The sequence below is a fragment of the Streptopelia decaocto genome, assembly GCF_964273445.1.
Source record: "Streptopelia decaocto genome assembly, chromosome: 5".
Classification (NCBI taxonomy): domain Eukaryota; kingdom Metazoa; phylum Chordata; class Aves; order Columbiformes; family Columbidae; genus Streptopelia; species Streptopelia decaocto.
In genome coordinates this window covers 7,677,461-7,689,796 of record NC_138659.1, presented here as the reverse complement: position 1 = coordinate 7,689,796, position 12,336 = coordinate 7,677,461, and the positions used below count along the sequence as shown (strand labels likewise).

Sequence of the window (12,336 nt, the reverse complement as noted above, 5' to 3'; positions counted from 1 at the left end):
CCGACACGCAGGAGACACAGAGGAGAGAGGGACATTTTGCCTCAGAGCACTGAGAGGCCGCCCGGGGCCTAGTGGGCCGCAGGCTCCCAGGGCCTAGCAAAACCCTCACGAAGAGCCGGGACGACCCCATGCGCCTGCCGCACACCCCTCCTGGAGGGTCATTCCCGCCAGCAGCTGGGGGCACCCGCCGCCGCCGCCCCCCTTGGCAGTCCCTGAGTACCGGCGGTCCCGCCGAGGCGCCGCCTGCTCCCTCCGGCAGCCGCTATGGCGGCGTAACCGACGTCACGCCAGCACAACGCCGGCGGCGTTTGCGCAGGCGCGCAGCGCGTGACGGCGCCGGGGGGCGTGGCGTGGTGGAGGGGGCGTGGCCGCGGCGGCGCGGGGGGCGCGGCGGCCGGGGCGCGGGCGGCAGCGCCATGTCGATGGAGGACCCCTTCTTCGTGGTGAAGGGGTGAGCGCCCGCCCGCGGGGGGACACCGCGGCCCGCGGGGGGCTGGGGAGAGGGCTGGGGGTGTCCGCGGGCGGAGGAAGCCTGGGCACGGCCGCCCCGCAGCGAGGGAGGCCCGTGGGGGCGGGGGGTGCGCGGCGATCGGGGGTCTCTGAGGTGACTGGGGTGAGAGAAAATGGCGGCCCCGTCCCCCCGTTGTGCGGCTGCGGGGTCTGGGTCTGCCCGGGGCCCGGCGGGGAGGCCCGGGCGGTGTCGGGCCGGGCCGGGCCTCCGTGCACGGAGCGCTCCGGTACCCGGGGGTGCCCCTGCAGAGCTGGGGTTCCCTCAGCCCGGAGAACGCCCCGCAGCACCGTCCTGGCTCCTGGGACAGCTTGGGGACAACTTGGCCGCATGTCCCCGCCGCCGGGCGATGTGGCGGTGGCTTGGGAAGTGTCACCCGGCGGGGGTGGCGGCCCCGAGAGGCCCCGGCCGTGGTGTCCGGGAGGATGGAGGGGAGCGGGGACCGGGCTGGGGGAGAAACTGCGGCGTGGCCGGCGGCCATGGGAGGAGTGAGCGAAGAGCCTGAACAAAGGCAAACGCGGACCAGAGGTGGTGGAGGCAGGAGGAAAGGAAAAAACTGTCATTAATGCAGTGAAAGCGCCTTAAGGCTCTAAAAACCACCCTGGGGTCAGCTTCAGCTTCTGCTGCGGAGCGTAGGGGAGCGGTGGGGTAAACGTGTGGGAGGGGATGCTGGGGGAAAAGGGATGCTGGCACTGCCAGGGAAAGCAAATCACCCTGCCGGGTTGAACTGCTGCTGAGGGGGGAAAAAACACCAGTCGCTGCGGGTGGGGAGCAAACGTCCTGTCAAAGTTATCAGTGCGGTTCCCGCGCCATGCGGGGAAAGGCTGGGAGGGGAGAGGGGATGTGCTGCCGCTCCCCGTGTTAATTATTACCCCAGCGCGTTGGGGTGGAAAGGGCTGGTGGTGGTGGAGCCAGCAGCATTGTGTTTGGTTTGCTTTCCTGGAGTTCATAACTCCTCCCTTCAGAGGACATCTAGCTCTGCTTTAAATTCCTGCTTGGAAAAACAAAACAAAACTTCTGCTAGCAAGTAGTAGAGGGAACAAAACCGGCCTGATCCTCAGTGCAGGCTGCTGACTTTAGGGCACTAGATGTGACAGACTCAGAGCTGTGGGTGTGTGAGAGTAGGAGGGACAGGCATCGGGCAGCAAAGCTGAGTACTTCAAGCTGTGGTGTAACGTAAAGAGAGCTGCAGGCTCAGTTCATCCATCCTGGGCTTCCCCCGCTGATAACCTGTGTTTCTTCACACTTTTGTCTTTATGTGGATGCTGTGTGCAAGCTCTTGGGCTCATGGTGGCCCCTTTCACACCAGCAAAGTCTTGTCTTTTCTTCATCCATCATCTCAGCTCCCCATGAGCAGTTCACAGCTCATGATTGTTGGTTAATACAGATAAATAACCATGCTGATGGACCGTGACCCAAACTTACAGACCCACTCACCCCAAACCATCCAAGCAGCGTTCAGTGCTGTCAGCAAACCCTGCCTTCCCGTGCTGTGAATGCACTCATCTCCAAAAAAGCTTAGAGCAGCAGGAAGGATTTCTGTTCGTAAGCCAGCGTAGTAGAACAGTGTGTTTTTTAAACACTGAATTAAAATAAACAGCACTGCACTCAACAGTCTGCCTGGCTGTGTTGTGGGGACAGTTCCTGTAATTCTGTGTGCCCTTGAGGCATCTTACAGAGGTAGTCGAGAGTCTTCAGAGGAAAGTTGTTGAGAGGAATGCAAAACATTAATTGCCGAAGAGCTGCCTTGTTCAGATACTCTGCCCTGGCTTGCCTGTGTGACACTCGACACAAACCTCCCCTAAAGAAGCAGGTCCTTTCAGTCATAGCTAACCTGTAAGTTGTTGCTGCTCAGCAATTTGTGCTGCAACAACAGATGGGATTGTCCAGCACATAGGGCAAATCCTTGTTTTACAAACTAAACAGGAATTTGTTTGAAAGGAAAGATATTTGGGAGAAAACTATGCTTCCCTGCTCAGCTGGATGCGGGGCTGTCCCATCGTGGCTACTGCTGATAATCCCTTTGCTTCTCTTCCATCTCCCCGGCTGCAGGGAGGTGCAGAAAGCTGTGAACACCGCCCAGGGGCTCTTCCAGAGGTGGACGGAGCTCCTGCAAGATCCCTCCATCGCCACAAGAGAAGAAATCGACTGGACCACTAATGAGCTCAGGAATAACCTGCGGAGCATCGAGTGGGACCTGGAAGACTTGGATGAAACTATTAATATCCTTTCTGTGGTCCTTTGGAGGTTGGGGCATGCAGTTCCCAAGTTGTACTAAGTAAGCCGAGTACCAGTGCTTGCCAGTAGTTATTTTTTGCAGAAATTATGACTGCTTGGGATTGAATTTTGCATTGACCTTTTTTTTTTCTCAAGCTGCAAATGCAAAATGAAGCCAAATGTGTTAAGCAAAAGGATTTTCCTCTTGCCTTTTTCTTTTCGACAAGGTGTATTCTAAGATGCTTTGTTCTAGAAAGCCTATTGTGTTGTATGAATTTGGATTTCTGTGTAGTCAGTAATTCTCCAGGCAGCCTTCCAGAAATACTCCTTTTCCCTTGTGTTCATCTGAGCTCTCCTGAAAGTGCTGCACGGCATCGGAAAAACAAAAAAACTGCAAGAGAGAAGCCTCACACTGGTGCGTGTACTGCACAGTATGTTCCTGCTGTACCTGCTTTTTCCTCCAGTGTTTTGTACTTTGCTATTCAAATTTTGGGAGAAGGCACATCGCAGTGACCACTTGGTAGACCCCCTCTGCACTCGGGGTTTGTGTATGTGTGTGTACCCCACGCCACTAATGGGGACTCCTTGACTCACTGCCCACGCATTGTGGAGGCAAACCCGCGGAAATTCAACCTGGATGCGACGGAGCTGGGTGTCAGGAAATCCTTCATCACGAGCACACGGCAGGTGGTCAGGGTAAGGAACATGGGCTCGGGTGGGAGCGTGGGGAAGGCAGGGGAGTGATTACGTGGTTAAAAAGCAGAAAGCTTGCGGTCATTTCCGTGATGAAGCAGAGAGTGTAGAATAAACCTGCCCGAATGGGTTTGGAGGTGCAGACCTCTTCTCTGCTGCTGCCCCTCTAAGTCATCACGCCTCTCTTGCAACAGTGAGCCAGGGAACCTGTAGAAACTGGGAAGGAAGAGTAAAGACCCCGCTGCGATGCAGGGGAGGCTGGAACCTCCCCTCAGAGCTGAGGGAAATCGCAACTGTCCTGTGTTTTCGTAGCGCTAGTTTTCAAAAACAGAGTCCACTTTGAATGATGACAGATGGTTAAAGCCTCACGGTATTGACGTAGTGACTTCAACTTCCTACCGCTACAAAACAGTCCAAAGATATATTTTTAACTCGGGGAAGCTTTTTTGTTTTTAGTTTAAGCTCACACTTCAGAAGCAAAAGGAGCATTATAACAACTTGGGGGTAATAAATAGAGAAGGAACATCTTCCCAAAAGCTTCACTGCTTGGTAACAAGCTGTTAGTTAGGAAGTTTTCTCCCTGTTAATAGCTACAATGAGCATAGCTTAGTTTCTGCTGCCCCTCATGACTGACATTCCTACTTCACAATTGCTGTGGCTTGTTACTCGACCTGCAGTCCTGTGGTCTGGATGCAGCTCCTAAGTCTTGCTGTCTGGGAAGTGATCCCAAAACTGTGCTTGCCCCGGGTAGCAGCAGCATGCTCACTGCCTTGCTCTCAGTGGAGTCTCTCCTCAAACAAGCAGGATCAGGCAAGCCTGCTCTGTGGTCTTTTCCTGGCTGAAAACTGCTGGCTAATGGGTTTTGGAGCAGCGTCTCTTACTGTTAAGTGAAATTTGTTAATGGCATTATGCAGCTGACTTCCAGTTTCCGTGGGGGGATTTGTGATGCACGGCAGCATGTGCATTAGCCAGTGAGAAGTAACTGAGTGGGATCTGGTGTTCTTTGGTGATGTATTATGCATCTGTAAACAGTAAAATGTACCTAAATCTTCTGGTGACATCAGAACTGTGCTGCTGGGCCAAGCCCTGCTAGATTATATTTAATACTTGCTAATCTACACTATAAAAACTAGACTGTTGTGATGGGGAGCTTTCTGTGGCTAGCGACCTTCTACAGGAACTCAACAGCAAAACTTAATTGATAAAAGAGAAAATGTAGGCACAGTCGGGGAGTATGGCCACAGGAAAGGACATCTGTCTCGTCCTCCGAGATACAAAACCAGATGCAAGTGGGAATAATGTGGTTACAGGCTTTCAAGACCTTGAAGAACACGACTCTTCCTTACAGTCTATCAATGGGAACATCAGTTTGTAGTGGAGCCAAATGAGTAGTAAATAAGGAATGTTTTTAAAATATCCCATCGTCGTTGATTCTAGTATTAGTAAAACAATGATCTGTGCTGAAGCTTTCTACAGTATCCTTCCAGAGTCTTCAAAACCATATGTTTTCACAGAAAATCTCCCTCCCCTCACTCCCCCTGAGGAAGTCTTGCTTCGTATAGACAGCCCTGTAGCACCCTGAGACTGTCTGTCACCTCAAATCCAATGCTCATGTGCTTCTTCTTTCATTGAACACACAGGACATGAAGGATCAGATGTCAAACTCCTCTGTGCAAGCGCTGGCTGAAAGAAAAAACAGGCAGGTGAGAACCAGAAACAGGCAAGTTAAGTGAATGCAGTGGCTGCTTGGTACTGTGAGGAGGGAAGAGGTTTTATTAGCTCTAGCGGCTGTTCTTTTAGGGTAGGTGTTAGGTGAAACTTCCAATTTCACTCACTCCAAGGCCTCACATCATAAGGTAGAGTGTACAGTGCTGATGAAAAATGCGTAAGAGCTGTAATTACTATATATATCCCATCTGCAGTTCATCCCCTTAAACCTTTGTTCTGGGAAGGGGCTTGCATGCTGCAGCAAAGCTGCATGTTTGAGCTGTGTCTGTTTTCCTGGCCTGAGAGAGCTGGTTCTTGCAGGCACATTGCTGCCACCCTCTTCCAAGCCTGTTTCTCAAAGCAGTAAGTCAGCACTCGCCATCTGTCTCCCTCTTCAGATCTGCTTGTGTACAACTGTCAGTGTTGCATCACCCCGTGGAAGGGGGAATCTCCCTCCTCCTCGGGGAAAACAGGCTCAGAATCTATGTCAGTGAATGTAATCCTGCACTCTGCTGTATTTAGGAGCCAAGATGCTGCAATATCCTTTCACACAGCTGCCTCTCGTAATAGTTAGCCATGTAAGAAGATGGAAGAAGCTCAAGGAGTCTCAGGTTGTCTGCACTTGTAATCTGAGGAATAGAAATAGAGGCTTGTGCTCCTCCCTGACTGACAGGGAGGCTGTAAGGAGATCTCAGAGCTGCCTCAGTAAAAGTTGATGCACGCTTCGTACAAGGAGCTTACTGACTGCATCAGTCTAGGCACTTGGAGCAAAAATTACAAACTGCAAGCAGCTACTGAGAAGCACAAAGCTGATTGTGGAGCTTGTTACAGGGTTATTTAACACAATTAGTAAACATTTGAAGCAAAGTTCTTTGCACCCTTGGTCGAATAAGTCTGTAGCTGTCTCTGTGTTTTGCTGCTTTCCTTTGCGTGAAGTTCCTGCTAGCTGCAGGAGACCAGATGGCCCAGCTCGCGTGGCAACATCTGGCCAGGAAAAACTGACTTCCCCTCACCGCCTTCCTCTCCCTTCCCCAACCCCTCGCCTTCCCTCTAGACCACAAAGCCTGTGCTGGGCTGCAGCAGCTTTTCCAGCATGCCTCTGTGTCTGGGAGGCTGGCTGGTGCCCACCCTGACCCTCACAGGCAAAAGCTGGCAAACAGAGACCTTTCCGTTAAAACTACAGCAAAACTGCATTCAGCTTTGCCTCCGCGCTGCTGGACAGAGCTCCCTAACCTGTTCATGGCACAGCTTGTCACCTGCGGGCCAGCTTCAGTTCCCCAGCATCTGTTGCTCCTGTTATTTCCCTTCCAGGCAGCAGACTTACTCAGCTGGAAAGCTGTGTCTCTGCTGGCTTTGCACAAGCTTCTCCACTCGGGTTGTAGAGTGGGTAGTGAGGGTAATCTTGTACGCTGGCAGCTGAACATCGTGCCGGAGGAACAGGTAGCCTGAATCAAAGCACATGAGCATACAACACCACTGTGGTTATATATTACACTATTTTACTGTCAGCTCAACTGGTTAAGTTCTTTACCCTGACCCTGTTAAGCCCCTGTTGGTAGTAGCTTGGTGTTCCGTTCAAGCTATACATCTGGTAACATAATATATCCAGATACTTTCTAGCTTACATGCCCCCGCACGCAGTGCTGCCCCTCAGCAGACCTCTGTGCCATGCAGACCTGCTTCCACCGTCTGTTGTTGTATTCCAGGCGTGTATCTGCAATATTAGGCTGCAGAGACTTCCCCAGGCTGGCATTCTGGCATTGTGTTGTTTTAGTTTGTGACAGCAACAGAGCAGCAGGAAAAGGATGCTGTGTGCCCGTGTGCAGGAGTATCACCTCGTCTCCCTCCTCACTACACCCTGCAGATAGACTGTCAGCAGACATGAGGGTGTTGCTAAGGGCTCTCTGCATCTTTTTAGGCACTCCTGGGAGAAAGCGGGAGTCAGAGTTGGAGCTCTGGACCTGACAAATACAGCCGTCTGGACCGGGAGTTCCAATTAGCGAATTCACACTTCATCGAGGAGCAGCAAGCTCAACAACAGGTAAGGGAGCTGGCACCACACTGACTAAATAGTTTTACTTGCCAAGAGGGATGGGGGGATGAGGTAAGGGCTGTAAGAGCCAAAAAAAAATCCATTCCTTGGTTGGTTTGAATCCAGGAGCCTGCAAGCCCTGCTCTTTGCTTGCGGGTATACCTGTGCGTGAGTTCTTCATACAGCACAGCTTTGGATACATCTTGATGCAGAGATTTTTAACCCTCAAGTCTTCTGTACAGAAGACAAACAAGATGATCTGGAAGATGTAGCACACTAAGCTTTAATACTACAAGGATTGCTGAAATCCTTGGAAGAGTAGAAACACTGCAAGCAGAAAAGACCCTGTTTCTTTTATGCAACTTCCCCTGGTTTAAAAAGAAAAAGAGCTGATGTTTGCTGTTGTTTGTGTGCATCTTCATCAGAACAGGCTGGGAGTAGGAGCACGTGCCTGCTTCCTTTTCCTGCCTTTGTCAACACGAGATTCGTGAGAAAGCCTGTGCGAGGGGTTTGTGAGAACCCCAGCGAGGTGCTTTCCCCACTGCCAGGGGGGTTTGCCTGGAGCTGTGCCCAGGCAGCGTGCAGACCACCGTGCTGCAGCCCACCCAAACACCAGCCTTTAAATAGGCGGCGTCTCGGAGGTGGCTAAAGCTCCTGATCCGTGACACGACCCTGGCTTTTGTGCGAGTTTTACCTACTGACTCTAGGAAGATAAATAGATTCAGAAGTAGGTAACTAGGGTAAATCTAATCCTTAGTGTGACTGTGCCCTGAAAATGACTTAAAACATCAGCAGACCTATTCCTTTTGCACATTCTGAGCCAGGCTTGCTATTTTTAGCTGTAGAAGCTGCCACAGCCTTTTACTGGCATTAACCCCTTGTTAGCTGCAGTGTGTTCCATGTTGCATTTCTCAGGCACAGCATCAGCATGGCTCCCTGGGGCCCACTGCCCTACCTGCTCCATGGTTTTGGTGGCCAGTACCTGTGGCTTTCAAGAGTCACTTTAGCTGTGGGTGCAGCAGGGAAGGGAGGGGGACATGGCTGAGCTGAGGGTGCATTTGCAGGAATGTCAGGAGACTGCAGCTGGCTGTGCCGCAGGGCTGCCATGACAAGGAGGCTTTCCTGCGGCTGTCACTTCTCCAGCATTTCTTTGCAACGTGGTCCTCATTTCTGGTGGATTAGCTCTGACCCCGCTGCAGGAGGTGACAGACCTGTAATTACCCGTTTCCCTTCTTTTTGGCCTCAGTTGATTGTGGAGCAGCAGGATGAGCAGTTGGAGCTGGTCTCTGGCAGCATCGGGGTGTTGAAGAACATGTCCCAGCGCATCGGCGGGGAGCTGGAGGAGCAAGCAGTGTAAGTGTCAGACGCAGAAAACCCGGTATGGGCCTGGCTGAAACACAGCTGGGACTCCTTGCACACATATCTCTGCTCCTGGTAAAGCCTTGAATTTACCAGTCATGCAGGCTCTTCTAGCTGGCCTTTAATTTTAGGCAGTGGAAAGCATTTCTTAGATCCAACCACAGTCTCGTTCGTTTGAAAGCCTGTGCCTAGGGCGGGCTTAGCTGCCACTTCACCTTTCCTTCTCTCTTCTTTTTACATGCTCCCCCTGAGGTACACAGCTCCTTGGCTTCCAGCAGTAGTGAACAGATGAGGATGAGGTGCTGTTTAATGGGAATACTGGTAGCCTTCCACCGAGTTTTGTGCTGTGCCTGGCTCACTGCTTGTCTCGGGAGCTCTCAGCTCTGCCTTGCCACTCTGAAACCCTCAGCACAGAGCTGCTATTGATAGTTAAAGCTAAAAATAACCCCCACCCACGCAAAGGGTTAAAGGGTAGCTCACAAAGCCATTTGCATCCACCATTTACATATAAATTAGATTTCTTCCCCAGTGCATGTCCTTTGCAAACAAGTGCATAAAGTTTCCAGTTATACAGATTAACAGCTACCGTTTCCAGAGAGACTTGAAGGGTTCATGCCTAAAAACTCCCCTTGGCTGACAGGAGCCCGGAGGGCCATGTCCCTTGTGAAGAGACGTCTCCTTTGATGGAGAGGAAAAACTTTAAACCAATCTCCTGTACGAAGTGAAGTCTTGCAGCGTGAGAGTCTTCTGCTCTGACAGAAGCAGATCAGTGTGGTGTGACTGTTACCAGATATCACATAAGCCATCAGTGCGTGCTACACAGTAGCAAATAACTCCTGCAATTAGGTTTTTTTACAACTCCCCACTGAATGCAGATTTAACAAATGCCCGTGAACTCCAAATGAGGGAAGCTGTCCCTTTAAATGTGTTAAGCTTTAAAGTCCCGCTGGCTGGAGGTGATTGGATTGGTACTTTGATTCTGGATGTGCTTGTTTCTCTTCAGATGGGTTCTTGGCATTGATAAACATGGCCTCAGGAAGGCTTTCAGATTCACCACAGTCGCCATGTGGAGGAAGCGGAGGGGTAACTTCCATACAGAGTTTAAAAAGCACCTTAAAAGCAATTGCAGATCTCATTCCTGCTTGATAATATGACTGGAACAATATTGTAACTTCACCTGCAAGCCCTGAACAAGAAAAGAGATTTAAAATCCAAGCTGGCACTTAGGTCTATCTAACCAGTCTCTGCTAATCACAGATTATAAATGAGACTTTGCTCTTAAAAGGAGGAAAACTCCTGCTCCTCACCTCGCAGGGGTGTGTAGGGTTCAGTTCAGAGACCAGTTTGACAGGAGTCCCAAATTACTTCCCACCAAAGCAGACCTGCAGCTTCAAAAGGTTTTTTTTCCCCCTTGGGTACTTTTAGGAGACTGGGCTGCGCTCATTTTCTCCGCACTAATCACATCAGTGCTTTGATCAGTGTGTGAGAGTGCGCTGAGAAATCCCAAAGGGATGTGCCACTTGCTGACGGGTGCTGTGCTTCTCTGTCCCCAGGATGCTGGACGACTTCTCCCACGAGTTAGACAGCACCCAGTCACGGCTTGATAACGTCATGAAGAAGCTCGCCAAAGTGTCTCACATGACGAGTGGTAGGTCCTGGGAAGTGGGATCCGGTCCTGGAAAGAGAGAGACAAAGCCCACGGATCTTCGGGCTGGGACATTATGTGCTCCCACCCACCCACAGCCAACCCAGACCCTAGCAGGGGGGAGGCAACAGCTTTTGGCACTTGAAAAAGGGGGAAAAAAAGTTCCAAGCCCTGCAGCTGCTCCTGCCCAGACACTGCTCTGCAACTTGGCCTCTGCCTTTGTTTTATTTACGGATGCCTTTCTATTTATGCTGCTACTGCCGCGGTGGGAAAATCCCCTTCTATATGGTAGAAGGGGAAGCTCTGCACCCTCCTCCTCTGCTGCGGTTTCCTGGGCTGCCTGAGGAACAAAAGCTTTCAAGGTGTCATAAAATACTCACCACCCTGCACCAAACGGCAAGCCCCGTCCCAAATCCCACCTGCCCTCGGGCTGCTGGCGCCTGCTGGCCTGCAGGCTTCTTGACGGTCAGATATATCTCTCAGCTGGCAGAGGAACGAGGCGATTTCTGTGCCGAAACTAGGAGAAAAGTCCTTATAAGGCTGTGCCCGAAGCCAGTGGGCTGGAGCAAGCAGGAAGCCTGGTGTGCTTGCCGGGAAGTCCCCGCCGCCTCACTGAGCGCTGGCAGTGTGCCTGACAGTCTCTTCCCTTACCCCTCTCTCGTGGGTGCTTGGGCAGCTTGTGGAGACAGCAGTGAGGCAGGAGGAGAAGTGTTGCTGCTCTGCAGGATCGGGCTGGTTGGGGTATTGATGGGATTGTGGAAATACAGCCCTAGAGAGACCATTTGGGGCTGCCAGTGACAGCACGACCACTGGCTAACCTTGTGTATCTCTCCTTTCCTCTGGGTAAAAAAACACTTCGATCATTGCTGTGTGCTTCTGAGAGCTGTGAAAGAGCATTTCTGCTATCCCAGACCCCTTCTTGCTCCTCAGGCAAACAGGTCACCTACAAATCAGCAGCACAGCAGCTCTGCTTGTTCCTTACAGTTGCATTTGAACTTGGTTGGGGAAAAGCCTCAAAATTCCCACAGCTGTCCCCAGAAATGCATGTATCCTAGAGGAGAAAAACTGTCGCCCTGTGGGGTGTGCTGCCAAAGGAGCTGCCACTTTGGCTTTTTATGGCTGCTTTGAGCTTAAATTGGGCTCCTGGCAGCACAGCCAAGAAAAGCTCTCCCCGGATTTTCCTTCCGAGTTAAAGCAGGAAGGCTGATGCTCCCTTTTTTTCTTCCAGATCGACGGCAGTGGTGTGCAATTATCATCCTCTTTGTCATCTTGCTGGTGGTGCTCATCCTGTTTTTTGTCCTGTGACGGACTGAACTTCCTCGGACACCCCCTCCCCGCCCCCTCGCCCCCCCGGGAAATGAAACTCTCACCGTTTCCGTCCGCCTACAGAGCTCCCCAGCGAGAAAACCCCCACCCAGCTCTCACTGTTCTCCTCTGAGGACCATGGCTCGGCTCCACCGGCATCTTACCTGGCCCCGGGGAGAGGAGGTAGAGGACTGGAGCTGCATCCTTCCCTGGTGCCATGCCATCTAGACCTGGGCTCCAGGTCTGGAGCGAGGCAGCTGGAGGGGAACTTGTCCCCCCCGGTGCAGGTAGGAGCTGGTGGCAGCGACCCTGAGCTGCCTGCGGACACCCAGCAGCGAGCCCTGGGGAGGACAGGCCTGGGGGTGCGTGAGGGATTAATGAATTCCCTGAGCATTACAAACCACATCGCCAGCCTGTGGGTGCTTAACCAGCCAAAAGCATCACCGGGAGGAGCGGTGAGTTATTTAAAGCTTTTAAAATCGCCTCCTTCGTTATACAAGCCTTTCAAGCTCATTGACTTGATGCTTCCTTTGCCCTTGTATAACTGAGAAACTGCTTCTGTTTAACAGCTGCTTCCCCTTGGCAAGTGATTTGTCAGGTCTAAAATAACTTATTTTTTTTAAGGAAAAAAAAACTTTAAAGATTTTTTTGATGACCATTCAAGGCACATTCTCTCTCTGGGTGCACAACACACATTAGCAGAGGAATGGGGCTCAATTATGTATTATAAGTGCATATGAACTTGTAAATAGGATGTCTTAATTTTTCCCAACTGCTATTTTTTTGGATACTTCCATTGTAAGCAACCAAAAGGCTGGAGATTCAAAGCTAGGTCTTGTTTCTGTGTTATTTTCCAGTCCTTTTGTTACC

At 51.5% G+C, this 12,336-nt stretch overlaps 1 protein-coding gene across 1 annotated transcript; it reads left to right on the top strand.

Moving 5' to 3' along the window:
• Window positions 1-360: 360 nt before the first annotated feature.
• STX6 (syntaxin 6) lies at window positions 361-12,293 on the top strand. Its single transcript, XM_082053045.1, has 8 exons — window positions 361-451; window positions 2,561-2,730; window positions 3,327-3,421; window positions 5,059-5,121; window positions 7,044-7,166; window positions 8,404-8,510; window positions 10,070-10,164; window positions 11,390-12,293. Exons 1-8 carry the CDS (start codon window positions 417-419, stop codon window positions 11,464-11,466), a joined length of 765 nt encoding a protein of 254 aa, XP_081909171.1. The 5' UTR covers window positions 361-416; the 3' UTR covers window positions 11,467-12,293.
• Window positions 12,294-12,336: the final 43 nt, after the last annotated feature.